A 24,543-nucleotide genomic window follows, 5' to 3' on the forward strand; every position below is an offset into this window, starting at 1 on the left:
ATAAAAATAGGTCAAAAAGCCATTTTTTGTCACCTTATATCACAAAAAGTGTAATAGCAAGTGATCAAAAAGTCATATGCACCCTAAAATTGTACTAATCAAACCGTCATCTAATCCCGCAAAAAATGAGACTCTACCTAAGACAATCACTTTAAAAAAAAAACCTATGGCTCTCAGAATATGGAGACACTAAAACATGATTTTTTTTTGTTTCAAAAATGCTGTTATTGTGTAAAACTTAAAGGGGTTGTCCGGGATCAAACTCATTTTTTTTAAAAGTAGCTTACTCACCATTAGTAGCCAAGTTTATGTTCCCAAGATGTTTTTAAGTAGCTTTGACACTGCTGCATTGCTCCTACAGTCCCCAACAGACTGTTTACATATCTGTTTATGTATGCCATCACTTCCTGCTGCAAAGCATTGTGTGTCCCAGTGCAGCTCAGCAGCAGGTGGTTTCTACAGTGTAAGATCACCTCCCTGCATCCGCCCCTCTCATACATATTCAGCCTCCTGCACATTATTCACTCCTCCATAGATCCGCCCCCTCTTACATATTCAGCCTCCTGCACATTATTCACTCCTCCATAGATCCGCCCCCTCTTACATATTCAGCCTCCTGCACATTATTCACTCCTCCATAGATCCGCCCCCTCTTACATATTCATCCTCCAGCCTCATATTCCTCCCCCATAAACTCCTCCTTGCAAATGTCATGTGCTCAGTGTTTGCAGAGCAGAGAGGCAGACAGTGAATCCACATCTAGAAAGCACAGCTTTCCAGAATGGTACATCATTTATACTGCATTCCTTTTATGTTTACATTCATCATTACCAATTGGAGTGAGCGTGGGCAAGGGACCACTCTGATTGGTCCCTTGTCGGCACCCGGTGACATCACCGGACTGGAGGGGGCGGAGCTTAGCGGGATCTCGGCCAGGCTAGTTACCGCCCCTCCAACACTTTTGCATAATTAGCTAGGCTGGCAGTGACGTCACAGGGCTCCCTGAGCAGCGGAAGAGAGAGCTTTCCTCCTCTGCAAGGGACCAGGTACGTCACTGAGTGAAAGAAAACCTTCATTTCTGGCAGAGAATTTATTGGAGCAAAAGGGGGCATTAGAACTAAGTTCATCAGGTAGGACATGGGTGTTGTTGATGTCAGGGCTGTTTCTTGGACCGGACGGGGCCGGGTGGCCGCCTGGGGCGCTGTCAGAAGGGGGTCGCCGGCAGGGCACAGCAGGAGATGAGCGCTCACTCATCTCTATAGTCATCTGTATCGCCGTCCTCAGGACGGCGATATACAAATGTCTGTGCTGCGGCAGCCGGCAGGGGAGGGAGAGGTGTGTCCCCTCCCTGTTCCTCTGATAGGCTGCCAGCACTAGGCTGGCCTGCATCGCATCCTGGAGGAGGTAAGTATAATTTTTTTTTTTTATATATATATATATATATATATATATGTACAAATTATAATAACGGCACATAAGGGGGGCAACTGGGCTGGCGCAGACATAAGGGGGACTACTGGCACATAAGGGGGGCTACTGGCACATAAGGGGGGCTACTGGCACATAAGGGGGGCTACTGGCACATAATAGGGGGCTATTGGCACATAAGGGGGGCTACTGGCACATAACGGGGGCTACTGGAACATGATAGGGGTAACTACTGGCACATAAGGGGGACTACTGGCACATAATGGGGGCTACTGGCACATAATAGGGGGGACTACTAGTACATAAGGAGGACTACTGGCACATAAGGGGGGCTACTGGCACATGATAGGAGGCTACTGGCACATGATAGGAGGCTACTGGCACATGATAGGAGGCTACTGGCACATGATAGGGGGGCACTTTGGCTACTAAGGGGGGCTACTGGCACTTGATAGGGGGGGCAACTGGCACATAAGGGGGGCTACTGGCACATAAGGGGGGCACTTTGGCTACTAGCACATGATGGTGGGGGGCTCTTATTACTGGCACATGATTGGGGGGCATCTATGGGGGCACATCTTACTGGCACATGATTAGGGGGCATCTATAGGGGCACATCTTACTGGCACATTATTATTGGGTGGCACTATAGGGGCATCTACTGAGGCTAAAAAGAAGGGGTATTTTATATGGGGGGCTCTGTATAGGGGCATTTTATACTGGGACACATTATGGTGGGTACTATGGGGAAGGGGGGAGTGGAGCACTATGGGGTCCTCTACGGGGGCACTAAAAAGGGGTATTTTATATTGGCACATTATGGGAACATTAGCTCAACTGGGGGCATTACAAGGGGTTATGTTTTGCACATTATAAGGAGAATTATTTCTACTGGGGGGGCATTATGGTGGGCTTTATTACTCCCCCATGGTATGAGCCCTAGTAGCAGCACCAGCCTCTCCCTGCTCTGCTATCCCTCTGCCCTTTCTCCAAATCCTTATTATAAAATCTTTCTCATTAGGATAAAGCACAACATCAGCTCCGCCGAGCCCCCGGCCAAAGTGTTGAAGTGGCGTTCGAGATCCCTAAGGGCCAAGCCAAGTAATTGTAAGTTGTTATGTGGAGTATGTTTATGTTATACACATATAGCATACACTGTGCCCCACAATATACAGTATACCTCTACACTGTGCCACACAATACACAGTATACGTCTACACTGTGCCACACAATACACAGTATACGTCTACACTGTGCCACACAATACACAGTATACGTCTACACTGTGCCACACAATACACAGTATACGTCTACACTGTGCCACACAATACACAGTATACCTCTACACTGTGCCACACAATACACAGTATACCTCTACACTGTGCCACACAATATACAGACTACCGCTACACTGTGCCACACAATATACTCTACACTGTGCCACACAATATACAGTATACCTCTACACTGTGCCACACAATATACAGTATACCTCTACACTGTGCCACACAATATACAGTATACCTCTACACTGTGCCACACAATATACAGTATACCTCTACACTGTGCCACACAATATACAGTATACCTCTACACTGTGCCACACAATATACAGTATACCTCTACACTGTGCCACACAATATACAGTATACCGCTACACTGTGCCACACAATATACCTCTACACTGTGCCACACAATATACAGTATACCTCTACACTGTGCCACACAATATACAGTATACCTCTACACTGTTTATTGTACAGCATGGCACAGAGGTTATATTGTCCGGCATGGTGTAACCTCCATACATTTTATGTACAGTATACAGTAATCCACCTTGCCATCTATGCTTTGAATCTGGTTTTAAATGTTACTCGGTTTTTGTACATTTAGGCTACTTTCACACTACCGTTCAGAGCGGGTCCGTCTGATGTCTGCTCAGACGGATCCGCTCATATAATGCAGACTTGGGATCCATTCAGAACGGATCCGTCTGCATTATATTGTAGAAAAATTTCTAAGTGTAAAAGTAGCTTCAGACGGATTCGTCCAGACTTTACATTGAAAGTCAATGGGGGACGGATCCGTTTGAAGATTGAGCCATATTGTGTCATCTTCAAACGGATCCGTCCCCATTGACTTACATTTTAAGTCTGGACGGATCCGCTTGCCTCTGCACGGCCAGGCGGACACCCGAACGCTGCAAGCAGCGTTCAGGTGTCCGCTCGCTGAGCGGAGCGGAGGCTGAACGCTGCCAGACTGATGCATTCTGAGCGGATCCGCATCCACTCAGAATGCATTAGGGCAGTACGGATGCGTTCGGGGCCGCTTGTGAGCCCCTTCAAACGGAGCTCACAGGCGGACACCCGAACGCTAGTGTGAAAGTAGCCTTACTTGCGTGTGCTAGTTGAGACCTGCTGTGATTGGGTTTTAGTTAGTTATTAAATGCTAATGCAGCACGCCAGACCTGCAGGGTATTGCGAAGTGAGGTCACGGTTATGGGCAATCGAGGGTTACTCACTGTATTGGAGAACCCTGGGCAGGCATGCGGCAGTGAAGGAGAGGTAGACACAAGTTCCTCTGGGGCACACTCTGTATGTAGGGACCAGGCCTGATGGTGGATGAGGTGCCCTGGATGTTGCAGGTATTTTGAGTGCCTGGGGCAAGGTCCCTTTAAGGATCGTGACGCCAGTGCCTGTAATGGTGGCACACCGATTTATAGGAGCAGTAATTGAGGTACACAGATGGTATGATGAACCAAACGTTGCTTTACTTAAAACAGTCCAAACTTTGTACATACAGTTGGTAATGATGCAGTCCCTTTTAGCATATGTTCCACAAGCAGGCTCACGTTCAATAATGGCAGGTATAATCTTGCAAGATACTTGGAGGGTAAACAATTAATGCTTCACAGTCCAGGCTGCACTATCTCCACAGCTATTCTGTCTGGCTGTATCCCAAGGCCCGGATGCCTAAATGCTGGCTTTAATCCTTGGTAAAATAATCTTCCTCCCGTATTGACCCTTGCTTCTATTTTATCGTACCTCTGCCCATCAGGTTACTTATCTGAGCTGATTGTACTGTCCTTGCTTGGTACATAGGTTGCTGCAGGTTTCTCCCAGAAGGTCAGTTCTTCTACTGGGGTGTTTCTTCTGAGCTAAACTTAGTCTCAGGAACTTCAGGCTGACTAGGTTACACTTCTAGCCACCTGGACTGAACTAACTCTCCCCTGTCTGGGCCTACCTATATATACTTAGGGCTCTCTAGCTCCCTCTAATGTCTAGGAGGCTAAACTACACCCTAACAGGCCTGACACCCAGAAAACACAGGGAAATGAACATTAACCGCCTCCGGACCGCCTAACGCAGGATCGCGTTCCGGAGGCGGCAGCCCTGCGCACAGTCACGCATATATGCGTCATCTCACGAGACGCGAGATTTCCTGTGAACGCGCGCACACAGGCACGCGCGTTCACAGGATCGGAAGGTAAGCGAGTGGATCTCCAGCCTGCCAGCGGCGATCGTTCGCTGGCAGGCTGGAGATGCGATTTTTTTAACCCCTAACAGGTATATTAGACGCTGTTTTGATAACAGCGTCTAATATACCTGCTACCTGGTCCTCTGGTGGTCCCTTTTGTTTGGATCGACCACCAGAGGACACAGGTAGCTCAGTAATAAGTAGCACCAAGCACCACACTACACTACACCCCCCTGTCACTTAATAACCCCTTATCAACCCCTGATCACCCCATATAGACTCCCTGATCACCCCCCTGTCATTGATCACCCCCCTGTCATTGATCACCCTCCTGTAAGGCTCCATTCAGACGTCCGTATGATTTTTACGGATCCACTGATACATGGATCGGATCCGCAAAACACATACGGACGTCTGAATGGAGCCTTACAGGGGGGTGATCAATGACGGGGGTGATCACCCCATATAGACTCCCTGATCACCCCCCTGTCATTGATCACCCCCCTGTCATTGATCACCCCCCTGTAAGGCTGCATTCAGATGTCCGTATGTTTTTTACGGATCCACGGATACATGGATCGGATCCGCAAAACACATACAGACGTCTGAATGGAGCCTTACAGGGGGGTGATCACCCCATATAGACTCCCTGATCACCCCCCTGTCATTGATCACCCCCTTGTAAGGCTCCATTCAGACGTCCGTATGATTTTTACGGATCCACTGATACATGGATCGGATCCGTAAAACACATACGGACGTCTGAATGGGGCCTTACAGGGGGGTGATCAATGACAGGGGGTGATCACCCCATATAGACTCCCTGATCACCCCCCTGTCATTGATCACCCCCCTGTAAGGCTGCATTCAGATGTCCGTATGTTTTTTACGGATCCACGGATACATGGATCGGATCTGCAAAACACATACGGACATCTGAATGGAGCCTTATAGGGGGGTGATCAATGACAGGGGGGTGATCACCCCATATAGACTCCCTGATCACCCCCCTGTCATTGATCACCCCCCCTGTCATTGATCACCCCCCTGTAAGGCTACATTCAGATGTCCGTATGTTTTTTACGGATCCACGGATACATGGATCGGATCCGCAAAACACATACGGACATCTGAATGGAGCCTTATAGGGGGGTGAACAATGACAGGGGGGTGATAACCCCATATAGACTCCCTGATAACCCCCCCCCTGTCATTGATCACCCCCCTGTCATTGATCACCCCCCTGTAAGGCTCCATTCAGACATTTTTTTGGCCCAAGTTAGCGGAAATTTTTATTTTTTTCTTACAAAGTCTCATATTCCACTAACTTGTGTCAAAAAATAAAATCTCACATGAACTCCCCATACTCCTCACGGAATCCAAATGCGTAAAAGTTTTTAGACATTTATATTCGAGACTTCTTCTCACGCTTTAGGGCCTCTAGAATGCCAGGGCAGTATAAATACCCCACATGTGACCCCATTTCGGAAAGAAGACACCCCAAGGTATTCGCTGAGGGGCATATTGAGTCCATGAAAGATTTAAATTTTTGTCCCAAGTTAGCGGAAAGGGAGACTTTGTGAGAAAAAAAATAAAAAATCAATTTCCGCTAACTTGTGCCCAAATTTTTTTTTTCTATGAACTCGCCATGCCCCTCATTGAATACCTTGGGGTGTCTTCTTTCCAAAATGGGGTCACATGTGGGGTATTTATACTGCCCTGGCATTTTAGGGGCCCTAAAGCGTGAGAAGAAGTCTGGGATCCAAATGTCTAAAAATGCCCTCATAAAAGGAATGTGGGCCCCTTTGCGCATCTAGGCTGCAAAAAAGTGTCACACATCTGGTATCGCCGTACTCAGGAGAAGTTGGGCAATGTGTTTTGTGTTGTCATTTTACATATACCCATGCTGGGTGAGAAATATCTTGGTCAAATTCCAACTTTGTATAAAAAATGGGAAAAGTTGTCGTTTGCCGAGATATTTATCTCACCCAGCATGGGTATATGTAAAAAGACACCCCAAAACACATTGCCCAACTTCTCCTGAATACGGCGATACCACATGTGTGACACTTTTTTGCAGCCTAGGTGGGCAAAGGGGCCCACATTCCAAAGAGCACCTTTCGGATTTCACAGGTCATTTACCTACTTACCACACATTAGGGCCCCTAGAATGCCAGGGCAGTATAACTACCCCACAAGTGACCCCATTTTGGAAAGAAGACACCCCAAGGTATTCCGTGAGGGGCATGGCGAGTTCCTAGAATTTTTAATTTTTTGTCACAAGTTAGCGGAAAATGATGATTTTTTTATTTTATTTCTTTTTTCTTACAAAGTCTCATATTCCACTAACTTGTGACAAAAATAAAAACTTCCATGAACATGTGGTATCTCCGTACTCAGGAGAAGTTGGGCAATGTGTTTTGGGGTGTCTTTTTACATATACCCATGCTGGGTGAGAGAAATATCTTGGCAAAAGACAACTTTTCCCATTTTTTATACAAAGTTGGCATTTGACCAAGATATTTATCTCACCCAGCATGGGTATATGTAAAATGACACCCCAAAACACATTGCCCAACTTCTCCTGAGTACGGAGATACCACATGTGTGACACTTTTTTGCAGCCTAGGTGGGCAAAGGGGCCCACATTCCAAAGAGCACCTTTCGGATTTCACCGGCCATTTTTTACAGATTTTGATTTCAAACTACTTACCACACATTAGGGCACCTAGAATGCCAGGGCAGTATAACTACCCCACAAGTGACCCCATTTTGGAAAGAAGACCCCCCAAGGTATTCGCTGATGGGCATAGTGAGTTCATAGAAGTTTTTATTTTTTGTCACAAGTTAGTGGAATATGAGACTTTGTAAGAAAAAAAAAAAAATCATCATTTTCCGCTAACTTGTGACAAAAAATAAAAAGTTCTATGAACTCACTATGCCCATCAGTGAATACCTTAGGGTGTCTACTTTCCGAAATGGGGTCATTTGTGGGGTGTTTGTACTGTCTGGGCATTGTAGAACCTCAGGAAACATGACAGGTGCTCAGAAAGTCAGAGCTGCTTCAAAAAGCGGAAATTCACATTTTTGTACCATAGTTTGTAAACGCTATAACTTTTACCCAAACCATTTTTTTTTTACCCAAACATTTTTTTTTATCAAAGACATGTAGAACAATAAATTTAGAGAAAAATTTATATATGGATGTCGTTTTTTTTTGCAAAATTTTACAACTGAAAGTGAAAAATGTCATTTTTTTGCAAAAAAATAATTAAATTTCGATTAATAACAAAAAAGTAAAAATGTCAGCAGCAATGAAATACCACCAAATGAAAGCTCTATTAGTGAGAAGAAAAGGAGGTAAAATTCATTTGGGTGGTAAGTTGCATGACCGAGCAATAAACGGTGAAAGTAATGTAGTGCAGAAGTGTAAAAAGTGGCCTGGTCATTAAGGGTGTTTAAGCTAGGGGGGCTGAAGTGGTTAAACATCACATTAATGCAAAAAGACTTGTCAACCCTTGTGGAGTGCCCACCTTTACCTAGTGGGACACTACACTAACATGACAGTTTTTTTGGTTTTGAACATTATTGATGATTGTATTTCATGACTACTCTTTTAAGGGTATTGCCTTCCTTTATACTGCAGTTCTCCTGTACCACTCTGCCTGCCACTTTTAGCAGTTTAAGCAGTCATTTAAAAAAATATATATATATATGGTGAGACAGTTGCAAGTACTCTTCTGATATGATTTCATCGAGCAGTTTTGATGGGGGGGGGAGTTTTTTTGACACTCGCCCTGAGAGAAATTTTACCTAGAAACTGCACTGGTTGATGTGTGTGACACTGCAGTACTATAAGACAAAGGTCCCAAATCAACCCCTTTAAATAAATAAAAAAGTATACAAATTAGGTATCACCGCATCCGTGAGAACCTGCTGTATAAAATGGATCTCATAGGCCGGAAGCTGTATGAGTAATACACACAGTATTACTCATACAGCCAATGCATTCCAATACAGAAGTATTGGAATGCATTGTAAAGGATTAGACCCCCAAAAGTTCAAGTCCCAAAGTGGGACAAAAAATAAAGTGAAAGAAAAAGTTGAAAAAATAAGGTTTTCCCCCCAAAAAATTTAAAGTTTCAAGTAAAAATAAACAAAAACATCATTGTCACGAGGGTGTCAAGAGCCATGTCTGACTCCGTTATACCCGGGGTCAGGAAGTTGCAGCGGGTGGCTGCGCGCTCTATGTCTAAATATAGCGCTGTTACTTAATAATAGCTTTCTGTGTTTGCCTTGCAATCCTTTTTATCTCACTCAGGGATCCGTAGCTTCTTCTCCTCAGCTGTTTCTTGTCTGGCACTCCCAGCCTCCTTATATTACCCTCTCCCACTTCTCTGGTTGCCAGATATAGAGCTTCCTGCCTGGACTTCTATACTGACCCACTGGAGCTGAGTTGCTGTTATCCCTGGTTGTCGTACCAGAGCATTACCCTCCGGATCCCTGTTGGTTGTTTGTTGTCGCCCACCTGGGACTATTTGTTTTGTCAGTATTGTCTGTCCTCTCCCTAGTGTTTCCCTTTAGTGTTAGTGGTGCGGACTAGTGTTCCCACCGCCCTATTCACTACGTAGGGCTCATCTTAGGGAAAGCCAGGGTTTAGGCACGTGATAGTCGTACAAGTGAGAAACCCGTCTAGGAACGTCAGGACAATCAGGTGCCAGCCTCAAGGTGAGTTAGGGGTCACCATCTTTCCCTCTCCCTTGGACAGGGCCTTCCTTTTCCCTCCCTTTGCGTCACGTATGTGATCGGCACGCCGGTCGTGATAGTCATTTTCCCCAAATAAAGTTAAAAAAAATTGGTAAAAAATAGGGGGGGGGGAGTATACATATTAGGTATCGCCGCGTCCGTATCGGCTGGCTCTATAAACATATCACATGACCTAACCCCTCATATGAACACCGTAAAAAATAAAAAATAAAAACTGTGCTAAATAAACCATTTTTTGTCACCTTACATCACAAAAAGTACAACAGCAAGCGATAAAAAAGGCGTTTGCCCACCAAAATAGTGCCAATCTAACCGGCACCTCATCCCGCAAAAAATGAGCCCCTACCTGAGACAATCACCCAAAAACTGAAAAAAACTATGGCTCTCCGAATATGGAGACACTAAAACATGATTTTTTTTTTTTGTTTCAAAAATGATATTATTGTGTAAAGCTTACATAAATAAAAAAAAAGTATACATATTAGGTATCGCCGCGTCCGTATCGACCGGCTCTATAAAAATATCACATGACCTAGCCCCTCAGATGAACACTGTAAAAAATTTAAAATAAAAACTGTGCTAAATAAACCATTTTTTGTCACTTACATCACAAAAAGTGTAAAAGCAAGCGATCAAGCAAGCCCACCAAAATAGTGCCAATCTAACCGGCATCTCATCCCGCAAAAATCGTACCCTACCCAAGGTAATCGCCGAAAAACTGAAAAAAATAAGGCTCTCAGACTATGGAAACACTAAAACAGGATTTTTTTTGCTTCAAAAAAGAAATCATTGTGTAAATCTTACATAAATAAAAAAAAGTATACATATTAGGTATCACCGCATCCTGACAACCTGGTCTATAAAAATATCACATGATCAAACCTGTCAGATGAATGTTGTAAATAAAAAAAAATAAAAAAGGTGCCAAAACAGCTATTTCTTGTTATCTTGCCTCACAAAAAGTGTAATATAGAGCAACCAAAAATCATATGTTCCCTAAACTAGTACCAACAATACTGCCACCCTATCCCGTAGTTTCTAAAATGGGGCCATTTTTTGGGAGTTTCTACTCTAGGGGTGCATCAAGGGGGCTTCAAATGGGACATGGTGTCAAAAAAAACAGTCCAGCAAAATCTGCCTTCCAAAAACCGTATGGCATTCCTTTTCTTCTGCGCCCTGCCGTGTGCCCGTACAGTAGTTTACGACCACATATGGGGTGTTTCTGTAAACTACAGAATCAGGGCCATAAATATTGAGTTTGGTTTGGCTGTTAACCCTTGCTTTGTAACTGGAAAAAAATTATTAAAATGGAAAATCTGCCAAAAAAGTGAAATTTTGAAATTGGATCTCTATTTTCCATTAATTCTTGTGGAACACCTAAAGGGTTAACGACATTTGTAAAAATCAGTTTTGAATACCTTGAGGGGTGTAGTTTCTTAGATGGGGTCACTTTTATGGAGTTTCTACTCTAGGGGTGCATCAGGGGGGTTTCAAATAGGACATGGTGTCAAAAAAAACAGTCCAGCAAAATCTGCCTTTCAAAAACCGTATGGCATTCCTTTCCTTCTGCGCCCTGCCGTGTGCCCGTACAGCGGTTTACAACCACATATGGGGTGTTTCTGTAAACTACAGAATCAGGGCCATAAATATTGAGTTTGGTTTGGCTGTTAACCCTTGCTTTGTAACTGGAAAAAAATTATTAAAATGGAAAATCTGCCAAAAAAGTGAAATTTTGAAATTGTATCTCTATTTCCCATTAATTATTGTGGAACACCTAAAGGGTTAACAAAGTTTGTAAAATCAGTTTTGAATACCTTGAGGGGTGTAGTTTATAGAATGGGGTCATTATTGGGTTTTTTCTATTATGTAAGCCTCGCAAAGTGACTTCAGACCTGAACTGGTCCCTAAAAATTGGGTTTTTGAAAATTTCTGAAAAATTTCAAGATTTGCTTCTAAACTTCTAAGCCTTGTAACATCCCCAAAAAATAAAATATTCCCAAAATGATCCAAACATGAAGTAGACATATGGGGAATGTAAAGTAATAACTATTTTTGGAGGTATTACTATGTATTATAGAAGTAGAGAAATTGAAACTTGGAAATTTGCAAATTTTTCAAAATTTTTGGAAAATTTGGTATTTTGTTATGCAAAAAAATTAACTTTTTTGACCAAATTTTAGCAGTGTCATGAAGTAGAATTTGTAACGAAAAAACAATCTCAGAACGGCCTGGGTAAGTAAAAGCGTTTTAAAGTTATCAGCACATAAAGTAACACTGGTCAGATTTGCAAAAAATAGCCAAGTTCCTAAGGTGAAATAGGGCTGAGTCCTTAAGGGGTTAAGGTGAAAAAAAGTCCTGAAGGGGTTAAACAGTGTCGGAAAACCTCTTATCTGAATAAATACAATGACGTCTAAAACAAGTACAAAGGTTTTTTTTGTATTGTTATTGGGCAATGCACAAAGTTGCAAGTCGTATCCTTCAAATGAAGCTCATAGCACATAAACTTTTAATAGGTACAATGTAAAAATACATAGTAGTACATTACCTGAAATCCAACCAGCAACAAATTCAGCATAGGGCATGGCAGGCTCACGTGGATCTCACCCTAAGAAATGGAATGTTAGAGTTTCACAAACAGCTTGAACTTTTGAGTTGTACGTAATACATGTAAAGTTTAACTAGTAGGTGAGAAGTTAAAGGTAACCTGTCACCAGTTTTATGGTGTCCTAACTAAGGGCAACATAAATAAGTGACTGATTCTCCTAGCAAAATGCTGGGTCACTTTCTTTAATTGAACCAGTCAATCTGCCAACATCTTGTATTGAAAAGCTCCAGCTGATAATGATGAGTCATGAATATTCATGAGCTCCTCACTCTCCCCGCCTACCTGCTGCTGAATGACAGTTTTTTTCCATATGAATCAGCAGCAGGTGGGCAGGGGAGTGGCTATAGCTCTGAATTAAATATACGCTGGACTCAATGACATCACACTGGACTCAAATCAGCTCATTAGCATGCGGCATGCGGCATCTTTGTGTGTATATTATGAGGTAACCATCTGTCACACCAGTAAGTGAATACATCTAAGGTACTTTTTAGTAGTTAATGATTGTATAGAATTAGTTAGATTATAATCAAATATCCACATGACAGGTTCCCTTTAAGGACAGTGGCGTAACTAGAAATGACTAGGCATCCATGCAAATTTTTGAATGCCAGTACTGTTGAAGAGCCCTGACAATATATATTTTTTTAGTCCCTATCCTGGGTGGGCCCCTTCTGAGTTCGGGCCCCAGCAGCCTCCTCCCTTCCTTCCCCTACAGCTAACCCCCTGGTTAAGGAAATTCATGTTAATAATATACCTATGAAAATGAGGCAGATTAAGTGTCCATTCACACGTCAGTATTATTCTTTTCTAGATTTCCATTCTGTTTTTTGCGGATTCGTGTTTCCGCAAAAACCTTTCGTTTTTACCAATTGTACATCTGCATCTGTTCCGTTTTTCAGCAAAAAAACGGAAGGAGGAATAGATGTTGCTAGGGTACTAAAAAAGTGTTTTCTTCTATTTCCTGGAAATGGATCAGCAATAGCGGATGACATGAGGATGACATATTGATGCATTCCGCATTTCATCTGCATTTTTGCGGACCCATTGACTACAATGGGACCAAGGACCGCATTTTGTGGACAATAGTAGGAGAAGCTAAATTTTTTTTTTTGCGGATCCACATAACGGAACAGAATGGAACAACAGATGCGGACAGCAAACTGAGTGCTGTCCGCAGTTTTTGCGGGGCTATTGAAATTAATGGGTCCGCATTCCGTTCCGCAAATTTGTGGAACAGATGCAGATTACAAAATACTGACGTGTGAATGGACCCTTAACCTAATCAATTATGGGTTACATTAAACATACTGCAAGTCACTTTCTAGAACATTTTTAATAGATCTTTAATATGTATTTTAAAGTAGTTTGGTGTACACAGACTAGTGCAAATATGAAATATGACATCCTGAACATATTAGGTGGGAAAATATCAAATAAGAATATCAGTGGGGTAACATTTTACCATAAATAATACATATTATTAAAGATGGCCTTGCAGGTCACCCGGCGGTCATTTCGCAGCGAACTTTGCGCGTTTGTGATTCGCCGAACATGCAAACATATGGCAATATTCGAAACCGCCATATTCTTTTGCATTGCGCTGAACTTTGACCCATGACACATCCATCAGGTGGGACAGGAGAGCCAATTGAGACCTTTCAGCACATGGACACACACCAAACCCTATAACAGAACTTGATCTGGCAGCCAATTTACATTATGTGTTTTGCCAGTGTAGGGAGAGGTTGCATTTTGAAGCAGGGACAGGCTGTTAGCAACTTAGGGACACGAAACACTAGCTAATAGGGCCACAAAAGTCCTTTTAAGGACTGGTAGCGTTGTGTTATCGATAGGTATGATACACAGAGGGGTGTGATATACTTATAATATACTTTCTAACATAGAAATTAAATTATAGATGCATTTGTACGCTTCCAGAAAATACTGATTGAGGGCTGCGATCTATCAGCTTCCACAAAATAGTGGTAGAGGTTTTCCATATACCTGCATCCACAAAATTACTGCTTGAGGGTGATATACCAGCTTCAACTAACAACTGATTGAGGATATATTTATATCGTGGCTCACCCGTATCTGTTAATATGGTTAAGGTGCTCTGTTTTTGGATGATTCACCTATTCATCCGATGTAACAAATGTGATCCAAATGAAAAGAATAAAAACAGGCACTCACCAGCTGGTATGTCTATAGTAGATAATATTTATGTATTAAAATCACACATAAAATAGAAAATAAAATACAAAATAAAATAAAATCAATATGCACTGGGATCAGTGGTCTTGGCACATGTAATTAGATCTTATTCACTCTATATATAGCTAGCAAGATGGATACATTGCTATGTAACACTATGCTTCAAAAAATAATTGCTTCAATCAGTTAGATTGATAAGATAAACTAAAGCTGTGCATTATAAGTGAAATCAATATCCTATAAATCAAAGTCCTGTAAAAAGAAAATGTCCTGTGAAAAATATAAGAAAAATAGTGTCCTATAAAAATTTGGATCAATATCCTGTGAAAAATATCCTGTGAAGAAAATTTTGTAGATACCTAGTGATGACTCCTTATGTGAGAGCTGTGTCCATACAATGTGACGATGATGTAGCAATATAGATCAACAAATTTTCTTATGTAGAAGCTGTATCCAATGCAATGTAGCACTACTGTAGCAATATAGATCAACAGATTAGTTCTGTTAGTATTGTGGGTTTCAACAGCATACAGAGTCCGCACTCAGGGTTAGGTAAGGCATATGATAAAGTATAAGAGGTGATCAGGTTTTGTAAATGGGGCGTCCCCCTATTTATAAACCCTCTTACCTTGCCCTTTAGAATGCCTGTCGCTTGTATAGTTGACACTCCAATGATCGCTGGGTCCTTTGTATCTCCCAAAATAGGATCCGGTATTTTTAGTTTCCTGCTTGTTGCTCTCAGGTCTCGGGGTTCCACGTGGTCTCCTTGCGTGTCACCGTCCAGGAAGCACTCTGCAGGATTCGCGTAATCTCGCGATAAGTTAAACCAGCTTCTTTTTCACTGGCATCCAGATCTGCATGAAGATCCTATATAGACCAATAATGGATAGGTCTTTGCTCGGGTTCAGGTGGGTAGTTTGTCGCTCGCAGGACCAGCCAGACGTGTTTCGAGGGTTCTCCCTCTTCCTCAGTGGCTATAATGCGAGCACTACTACCCTCTTCTTTATATACTCCGGCTTTCAAAAACCCCACCAAAACCCGGCATGGATTTGTGATATTCACATTTGACTCTTTACTATATCCTCAATGCATCATGTTAATATATATATATATATATATATATATATATATATATATATCTCTATAAACTCATTTACCTTTATTTATACAACTTATACTTTTTATTTTATTTAAAAAAATTGGTATTTGTAAAAACTTACATTTTAAAACACATACTTAAAGGGCTTCTGTCAGCCCACTAAACCGTTTTTTTTTTTTTTTTGTTTAATAATAATCCCTACACTGCGATCTCTGCATACATAAGTAAAATAATAATTTTCGTTCAGTAGAATTTGATAAAATGCTATTTTTATAATATGTAAATTACCTTGCTACCAACAAGTAGGGCGGCTACTTGCTGGTAGCAGCCGCATCCTCCGACCCTAATGACGCCCCCTCCGCATTGTGATTGACAGGGCCAGCGGACGGGATCTCTCTCTGCTGGCCCTGCCTGTTTTCATTAAATATCTGGCGCCTGCGCCGTGGCCGTACCTATCTTCAATCTACGCAGGCGCACTGAGAGGCGGCCACTCACTCGGCCGCTCGCTCCTCAATGCGCCTGCGCCGGGTGTAGATGTGACGTCATCGGCGCACGCGCATTGAGGATGGAGCGGCCGAGTGAGTGGCCGCCTCTCAGTGCGCCTGCGCAGATTGAAGATAGGTACGGCCGCGGCGCAGGCGCCAGATATTGAATGAAAACAGGCAGGGCCAGCAGAGAGAGATCCCATCCGCTGGCCCTGTCAATCACATTGCGGAGGGGGCGTCATTAGGGTCGGAGGATGCGGCTGCTACCAGCAAGTAGCCGCCCTACTTGCTGGTAGCAAGGTAATTTACATATTATAAAAATAGCGTTTTATCAAATTCTACTGAACGAAAATTATTATTTTACTTATGTATGCAGAGATCGCAGTGTAGGGATTATTATTAAACAAAAAAAAAAAAACTGTTTAGTGGGCTGACAGAAGCCCTTTAAAACTCAAAAAACGTCATCCTTTGGATTCTCTTTCCTTCTTTTCGATCTCTCTATATTAGATTAATAGTATGTTTTGGTTAGCATTTTCTTTAGCTTTTTCTTTGAATCCTCCAACTCTCAATATTTGGATCTCTACATCTTTCTAATATATGTTATAGAGATGTAGGTATTCCAATATCTACAGAAATCCAAAAACCGCATCGAAAAATCCAAAAACGCATCAAACTCAAAAAAACGCATCAAACTCAAAAAAACGCATATGCGTTTTCCATGCGTTTTTGGTGCGTTTTCTACGGATTCCTCTTTCTCATGTTGATCTCTATTGTCCCATATCAATTAATAATTTTCATCCCTATTTGGGGACAAAGAACTGAGAATTTGTTAGAAAATATTGTTGAATGGTTTTAATGGAATCTATCTGGTTCCCCATATCTGTTAGTACCCCTTCTCTCTCCTGGATTCCTTGGACTTTTTCAGTATTTGATAGCTGTGTGAGGGGAGGGAGCCAACCCCCGAGGGGAGATCCTGGTGCTGCATAACAGCCAGACTCAGGATGTCCCGTCAGAGGAAGGCACCCATCTCCAATGTCTACAAGAAACCAAATAACTCAAAGTCCAAGTTAAGCCCTCGTGGGAGGAGTGTTTCAAAATCAAAGATTCGTCTAGATTCCTGCCTTGACATCCTGGCGATATGGTCTCCTCCTCTCCTAAAATTGGGTCGTACTCGGAACGACTGTCAGAATGGGTTGATTCCTTGTTGCAACCCCTTGTACCTCACATACCTGGCTATCTGAGAGATACATGTAGTGTACTTCAGAATTTCCATCAATTCGTATGGGAGGAGGAGTTTGTGTGGGTCACTGCAGACATAAACTCTTTGTATACCAATATCCCCCACCACCTGGCGATCTCAGCCTTGATATGGTTTTTAGATGTATTCAGCAATTACACCTTGGAACCAGGGGCGGACTGACCGGTCGGGCACTTCGGACATGGTCCGAGGGCCCGGCCGGGATGGGGGCCCGCCCCAGAATAACATAACACCGGGCCCCGCTCACTGTAATAGTAATATTCCTATGTGAACAACTTGAAATCCCCTGCGATCCTCTCCCTCTCTGTACTCACAACCTCAGTAGCATAGAGGCAGCAGCAGGCAGTGTAATAGGAGCCGACAGTGGAAGCTAGCCCTGCCCCTCCCCGCCCTACAACCAATCAGAGGCAACCAGCAGTCCAGCACTGACTCACAGCACAGGGGGAGTCGCAGGGACTCAGAGAATCGTCTGAGTTAAGAAGTTTATTAGTTAAAAGAATCGAATGAGTTAGAGACGTGTCGCTGAGTCCCTGCCGCCAGACTTCCTGCTCTGCGGCTCCCTGTCTCCTGACAAGTCCGTCGGGGGGGGGGGGGGGGGTGGTATAGTATTGCATGTAGCAGAGCTGTGTGTGTACAGTGTGCTTGCAGCAATGTAGCAGAGCTGTGTGTGTACAGGGTGCTTGCAGCAATGTAGCAGAGCTGTGTGTGTACAGGGTGCTTGCAGCAATGTAGCAGAGCTGTGTGTGTACAGGGTGCTTGCAGCAATGTAGCAGAGCTGTGTGTGTACAGGGTGCTTGCAGCAATGTAGCAGAGCTGTGTGTGTACAGGGTGCTTGCAGCAATGTAGCAGAGCAGGAAGCCTGGCAGGGACTCGGTGACAGGATTATTTTAACTCAAAGAATCAAATGAGTCTCTGACTCATTTGATTCTTTTAACTAATAAACTCTTAGACCATTATCTAAATCCCTGCAATAACTATACAGTGTAATTATATCAGTCTGCTCCACTGCAGCAGAGCTGTGTTTGCCAGGAGTGAGTCCCTCCAGACCTTCGGTTCACCTGAGAGCCGACTCAGCAAGTGAACCGAAGATCCGATGAGCTGAGCATGCGCATTGATCTTCAGTTCACTTGCTTCTGCCGGATCAGGAAGTGAACCGAAGATCCGATTCATGAAAAAGATCCGAACTTCCCATCTCTAAAACTCAGTAGCAGGCCGGGCGGCAGCGCAACTCACTGACGTCACGCGCCTGCTCCTCCTACTTCATTCATAAAGTGGGAGGAGCAGGCGCGTGACGTCAGTGAGTTGCGCTGCCGCCCGGCCTGCTACTGAGTTTGTGAGTACAGAGAGCTCAGAGGGAGAGGATCGCAGAGGATTTCAAGTTGTTCACATCGGAATATTAGTATTACAGTGAGCGGGGCCCTGTGTAATAGAATACAGTGACAGCACCGGGCCCCGCTGCCATTACAACACCAGATGCCAGTGTTCCGTTTACTTGACAGTATTATGTCTATATCGTGGGAGATAGTTTTGCATTACGTCTAGCTTGAACTGCTGACTAATATAACATTTTAAATCTTTATTTCATTTCCTTAAAACTATTTTCCACGATATAGACATAATACTGTCAATTAAACGTCACAGAGGTGCTGAAGAGGTCTAGATATTTGCATTTTGTTAACCTTTATTTTTGTTTGCATTTTGTTAACCTCTACTGCGCCTGCGCCAAGTCGTCTTTTTCGCGCATGCGCAGTGTATTGGGGATCATTCACTCACAGGGACACTGTTATGGGGGATCTGTGGATGACACTGTATATGCTGCTATATATGTGTCATCCACAGATCCCCCCACAACAGTGTGTCATCCACAGAGCCCCCCCCCCACAACAGTGTGTCATGCACAGAGCCCCCCCCACAACAGTGTGTCATCCACCAGCCCCCCCCCAACAACAGTGTGTCATCCACAGAGCCCCCCCACAACAGTGTGTCATCCACAGAGCCCCCCCACAACAGTGTGTCATCCACAGAGCCCCCCCACAACAGTGTGTCATCCACAGAGCCCCCCACAACAGTGTGTCATCCACAGAGCCCCCATAACAGTGTGTCATCCACAGAGCCCCCCCCCCCCCCCACAATAGTGTGTCATCCACAGAGCCCCCCCCACAACAGTGTGTCATCCACAGAGCCCCCATAACAGTGTGTCATCCACAGAGCCCCATAACAGTGTGTCATCCACAGAGCCCCCATAACAGTGTGTCATCCACAGAGCCCCCATAACAGTGTGTCATCCACAGATCCCCCCACAACAGTGTGTCATCCACAGAGCCCCCCCCCCCACAACAGTGTGTCATCCACAGAGCCCCCCCCCCACAACAGTGTGTCATCCACAGAGCCCCCCCCCCCACAACAGTGTGTCATCCACAGAGCCCCCCCCCCACAACAGTGTGTCATCCACAGAGCCCCCCCTACAACAGTGTGTCATCCACAGAGCCCCCCCCCCACAACAGTGTGTCATTCACAGAGCCCCCCCCCACAACAGTGTGCCATCCACAGATCCCCCCACAACAGTGCCATCCACAGAGCCCCATAACGGTGCCATCCACAGAGCCCCCATAACAGTGCCATCCACAGAGCCCCCATAACAATGCCATCCACAGAGCCTCCATAACAATGCCATCCAAAGATCCCCCCACAACAGTGCCATCCACAGATCCCCCCATAACAGTGCCATCCACAGATCCCCCCACAACAGTGCCATCCACAGATCTCCCATAACACCTTTTGGTTCAAAATATTTTTTTATTTGGCTATTCCCCACCCCTCTTGTAATTGTTCCGCTACTTGTGGGCTGCGCGGAAATGAGTTGAGTCACTTCGGTGGCCAATCCCGTCCTGCAGCGTGTGATCCCGCAAGACCTGCCACTGTAGGTCACGGGTCTCGCGGGATCACGCGCCTCAGGATGGGATTGCGCACTGAAGTGACTGAACTCATGCCCATGTAGCCCGCAAGTAGGGATCAGTGGAACAAGTACAAGGTGGGTGGGGGGATGATCTGTGGGGTTGCCCAGACGGCTAGGCCCTTCACAGTAGTTATTAACCCCTTTCAGCAGTCCCCCATTTACTGAAGGGGGGACTGCTGAAAGGGATTAATAACTACTGTGAAGGGCCTCCCCCCCTTTCACAGTAGTGACGCCCAGATATGTGCCCCCTTCACAGTAGTTATGCCCAGATATGTGCCCCCTTCACAGTAGTTATGCCCACACTGCTTCTAACAGAGGCTCACTAATGGACGCTGAGATTAGATCACCCCATATGAGAGCATTGAATCAATGCTTTCCTATGGGGAAAAATCTGACCCTGGAGGTCATCATGCAGGGTGTGAGGACGTCCAGCGTCCGATACCGGACCAAAGGTCTGCTTTACTCCAGGAAGCCCTCAGGTGGCTGCCAGCGACTAGAGGCTGACTTATTGCTGGAACGTAAACAATGCAGTTTCTCTATAACATTGCAGTTCGATTTGCAAAAGGGACACTGTACCCAGACCACATCAATGAGCTGAAGTGGTCTGGGTGCCTTTTGTGTCACTTTAACTTTGAAATCTTATTAAAGATTGTGTAGGGTGTGGCTGGAGGCGGGGCATGGAGGCGGGACAAGGGTGGGGCTTGCAGCAGAACATGGGTGGGGCCTGTAAGGGGGCCCTTGATTTATTTTGCCCGGGGGCCCTGAGGGTTCTCAGTCCGCCCCTGCTTGGAACTCCGTGATTATATCTGTATATGTACCGATTTTTTACTTAAACACAACTATTTTATGTTTAATGGTTTATATTACCTACAGATATCCGGAGTTTCAATGGGTGCCAAATTTTCGCCTTCAGTGGCAAATGTGTTCATGTCATGGTGGGAGATGATTTTTTTATTTTCAGACCATAACCCACATTTAACATCTCTGAAATGGTATGGGCGTTTCATTGACGACATGTTGTGGGTTTGGCGGGGTGATGCAGAAGATTTGATATAATTTGTGGACTTTCTGAATGGTTATATTCCATCGATCAAACTGACTATGATCAGCGATCCTACCTCAATTCTTTTTGGACCTAGTATTATCGGCTGATCATATGACCAAAAAAGTTAGTACCTGTACACATTGTAAGGTTACAGCTGGGAATACATTGCTTCATGCATCATCCTGCCATCCCCCACATGTGGCCAAAAATATACCCAAAGGGGAGATGCTGAGGGCACGTCGAAATTGCTCATCTTTTGATCTATTTGTGAAAGAGGCATCTGATATTTCGACCAGGTTGCAGATCAGGGGATATTCGAGAGAAAATATTCGAAAAGCCAAGGAATATGCAATTTCGGTGGATAGCGAGTCGCTTATATTTGCATATTAAGAATGCAAACAAAAAGAAGAGAAAAAAATTGAAATAAGAATGTTCAGGTCCGCAGTCGAAATTCGAGCAACCTTGCGACTTTTGTCACAAATTTTAGTGTAGAATACCCCCTTATCTGCAACATTTTACGTAGACATTTTCCGGTTATAGGTTTTGATGAAGGTTGGGGGGACATTGCGGAGGCAGGCATTAGATGTATCGCGAAAAAAGCACCAACTATAGGAAAAAAGTCAGTCCTAGTCTGTATATGGAAAACGCAAGGTGTGAACCGGTCTGGCTGAACACTAAAGGAAACTTCAAATGTGGAAGTAAAAAATGTATATGTTGCACGTACATATCAGTGAGTAAAGATATTGCATCTACATCGAACAACAGCATACACAAAATGCGGCAATATATCAATTGCAATACAGAGTATGTAGTCTATGTCATCACATGCCGTGCCTTAGTATGGGCAGCATAAAATTGATCACAGGTTCCCTTTAAAGGGGCTATCCGAGGGTGGAAATGGCCCCTCATACACCCAAGCCCCTCACACTGATTCTAATTACCTGGCATTTATGGGTGGTTTCCACTATGTAAGCCCCACAAAATGACTTTAGAATTGAAGTGGTCCTTAAAAAAGTGGGTTTCGGAAATTTTCTTAAATTAAAAAATTTGCTTCTAAAATTCGAAGCCTTATAAGATAAAAAAATAAAATTACATTTACAAAATGATGCAAACATAAAAGTGGACATATGGGGAATGTAAAGTCATAACTCTCTTATGATGTATCACTATCTGTCTTAAAAGCAGAGAAATAAAAATTTAGAAAATTGCAAATTATTCAAAGATTTTTTAATAAATAAAGGTTATATCGACTAAAATTTTTCACTGTCATGAAGTACAATGTGTCGCGAAAAAACTATCTCAGAATGGCTTGAATAAGTAAAAGCATTCCGAAGTTATCACCACATAAAGTGACATATGTCAAGTTTCCAAGGTCCTTAAGGTGTTAAGAACAGCTCAGACAAGATGTCCACCCCCCCTCCCCCCATAATCATGATCAGAAAATAAAATTAAAAAATCTGCAATCAGAAAAAACTAATTAGAAAAAAGGATGTGTGTTGTTATCATTGATTTTGCATGCTGATTTGACGCAATATATATCGCAGAACTACAAGTAGTAGCACACTTGCGGCAATTCTGCCTCAAAGAGTCCTTGATCATAGCAGCACCAACCTGTTTTCACGCCAAACAGGTAGCAAGCCTTCATCCAGACACAAGGCTCCCAGATCCCAACACAGAGACCTCGCTTCTGAGCCCAGCTGCCTATTTAAGGACAGCCAGGTGCTGCCAAAACCCGGATCGGCACTTAAAATCCGGTCCGGTATTTGACCTCATCTGGCTGTAAATCAGCCTAGCAGCACATGCTGGGAGGAAAATACCTATTTTCCCAGACAAAACCTCTCACTGTGTCACATACCCCCCCTTTGTTCAACACTGAGGGGGTTATCACACATCAGACAGTGTATCCGGGACAGGGCATCCGTGTTTCCCTGTAACTGGCCTGCCCTGTGTTCCACCGAAAACGTAAAGTTTTGTAGGGAGAGAAACCATCGGGTGATCCGGGTATTTCTGTCCTTGGCCTGGCTCATCCACTTGAGACGGGAGTGGTCAGTCTCCCCAATAAATAATAGCGGAGAGATTCTAGTGCCCACTTGATAGCCAGGCACTCTCTCTCCACTATACTATACCGGGTCTCGGCGGAGTGAGCTTACGGCTGAGGAAGACAACGGGATGCTCCTCCCCGTTGACTTCGTGAGACAGTACAGCACCGAGAACTACTTCGGAGGCATCTTTATGTACTATAAACTCCCTTTTGAAGTCGGGCGTCAACAAAACCGGGGACCCGCACAGGGCCGACTTCAAATCGGAGAAAGCCTCTTCCGCCCGATCATCCCAGCGAAGCATCATTGACTTGTGTCCCTTCAAGAGTCCTGTCAAGGGCGTGGCTAGAGTAGCAAAGTGGTACTGTGGATACTAATATCATCCGGGTAAGCCGAAGTGTATCAACAATGTGGACGAAGCACAATGTCCATTAGTCGCTCAAAAGTGGCGAGGGCGCCATGCAGACCAAAGTATAAGACCTTAGTTTTCGAAAGTCGGTACAAAACTGCAACGTCCCGTCTGGCTTGGGTATCAATAATAAAGGACTGGCCCACTCACTTTTTGACTCCTCAATGACGTCTAGCTGCAACATTAGCTGCACCTCCTCCGATATGGCTTGTCACTGAGCCTCAGGTACCCGGTATTGTTTTAATCTGACTTTTGCCTGAGGCTCAGTGACAATGTCTTGCTGAATTATGGAACTGCATCCAGGGAAGTCCGAGAACACATCCCTGTTCCGACTAATGAACTCCCTGGCCTCCTGAGTCTGTTTAGAGGAGAGGCTGTCAGCAATTTTTACTGTAGCAGCTGCCTCTCTTGCATCAGACATAGGGGCCGGTACCTCTTCTCCTAGAAAACCCAGCCGCGGGCTCCGGCTTTCATCGCCCTAGCTGGTGTACCTTGTAGTTTTTCATCTCCAATTTTCTCAAGTACCTCGTAGGGCCCCTGCCACCTGGCCAGGAACTTACTATCCACAGTCGGCACCAGAACCAAAACCCGATCACCCAGGTTAAAGATCCGGACCTGAGCTTGCCGATTATATACCTGACTCTGGGCCTGCTGAGCTGCCTCTATATGCTCCCTAACAAGAGGCAACACTGTCTCTATCCGATCTTGCATCTGGGTAACATACTCAATGACACTTTTATGTGGAGTGGGTTGTTGTT

The 24,543-nt window shown here is 44.2% G+C and overlaps 1 protein-coding gene across 1 annotated transcript in view; it reads right to left on the reverse strand.

The window, feature by feature from the left end:
• SLC25A45 (solute carrier family 25 member 45) overlaps positions 1 to 12,322 on the reverse strand; it is a 53,610-nt gene extending 41,288 nt beyond the window's left edge. Inside the window, exon 1 of the mRNA XM_040409292.1 lies at positions 12,218 to 12,322. Within this exon, the coding sequence (XP_040265226.1) occupies positions 12,218 to 12,254 (37 nt within the window). The 5' untranslated portion in view covers positions 12,255 to 12,322. The remainder of the gene's footprint in view (positions 1 to 12,217) is intronic.
• Positions 12,323 to 24,543: the final 12,221 nt, after the last annotated feature.

This window comes from Bufo bufo, chromosome 10, assembly GCF_905171765.1.
Source record: "Bufo bufo chromosome 10, aBufBuf1.1, whole genome shotgun sequence".
Lineage (NCBI taxonomy): Eukaryota > Metazoa > Chordata > Amphibia > Anura > Bufonidae > Bufo > Bufo bufo.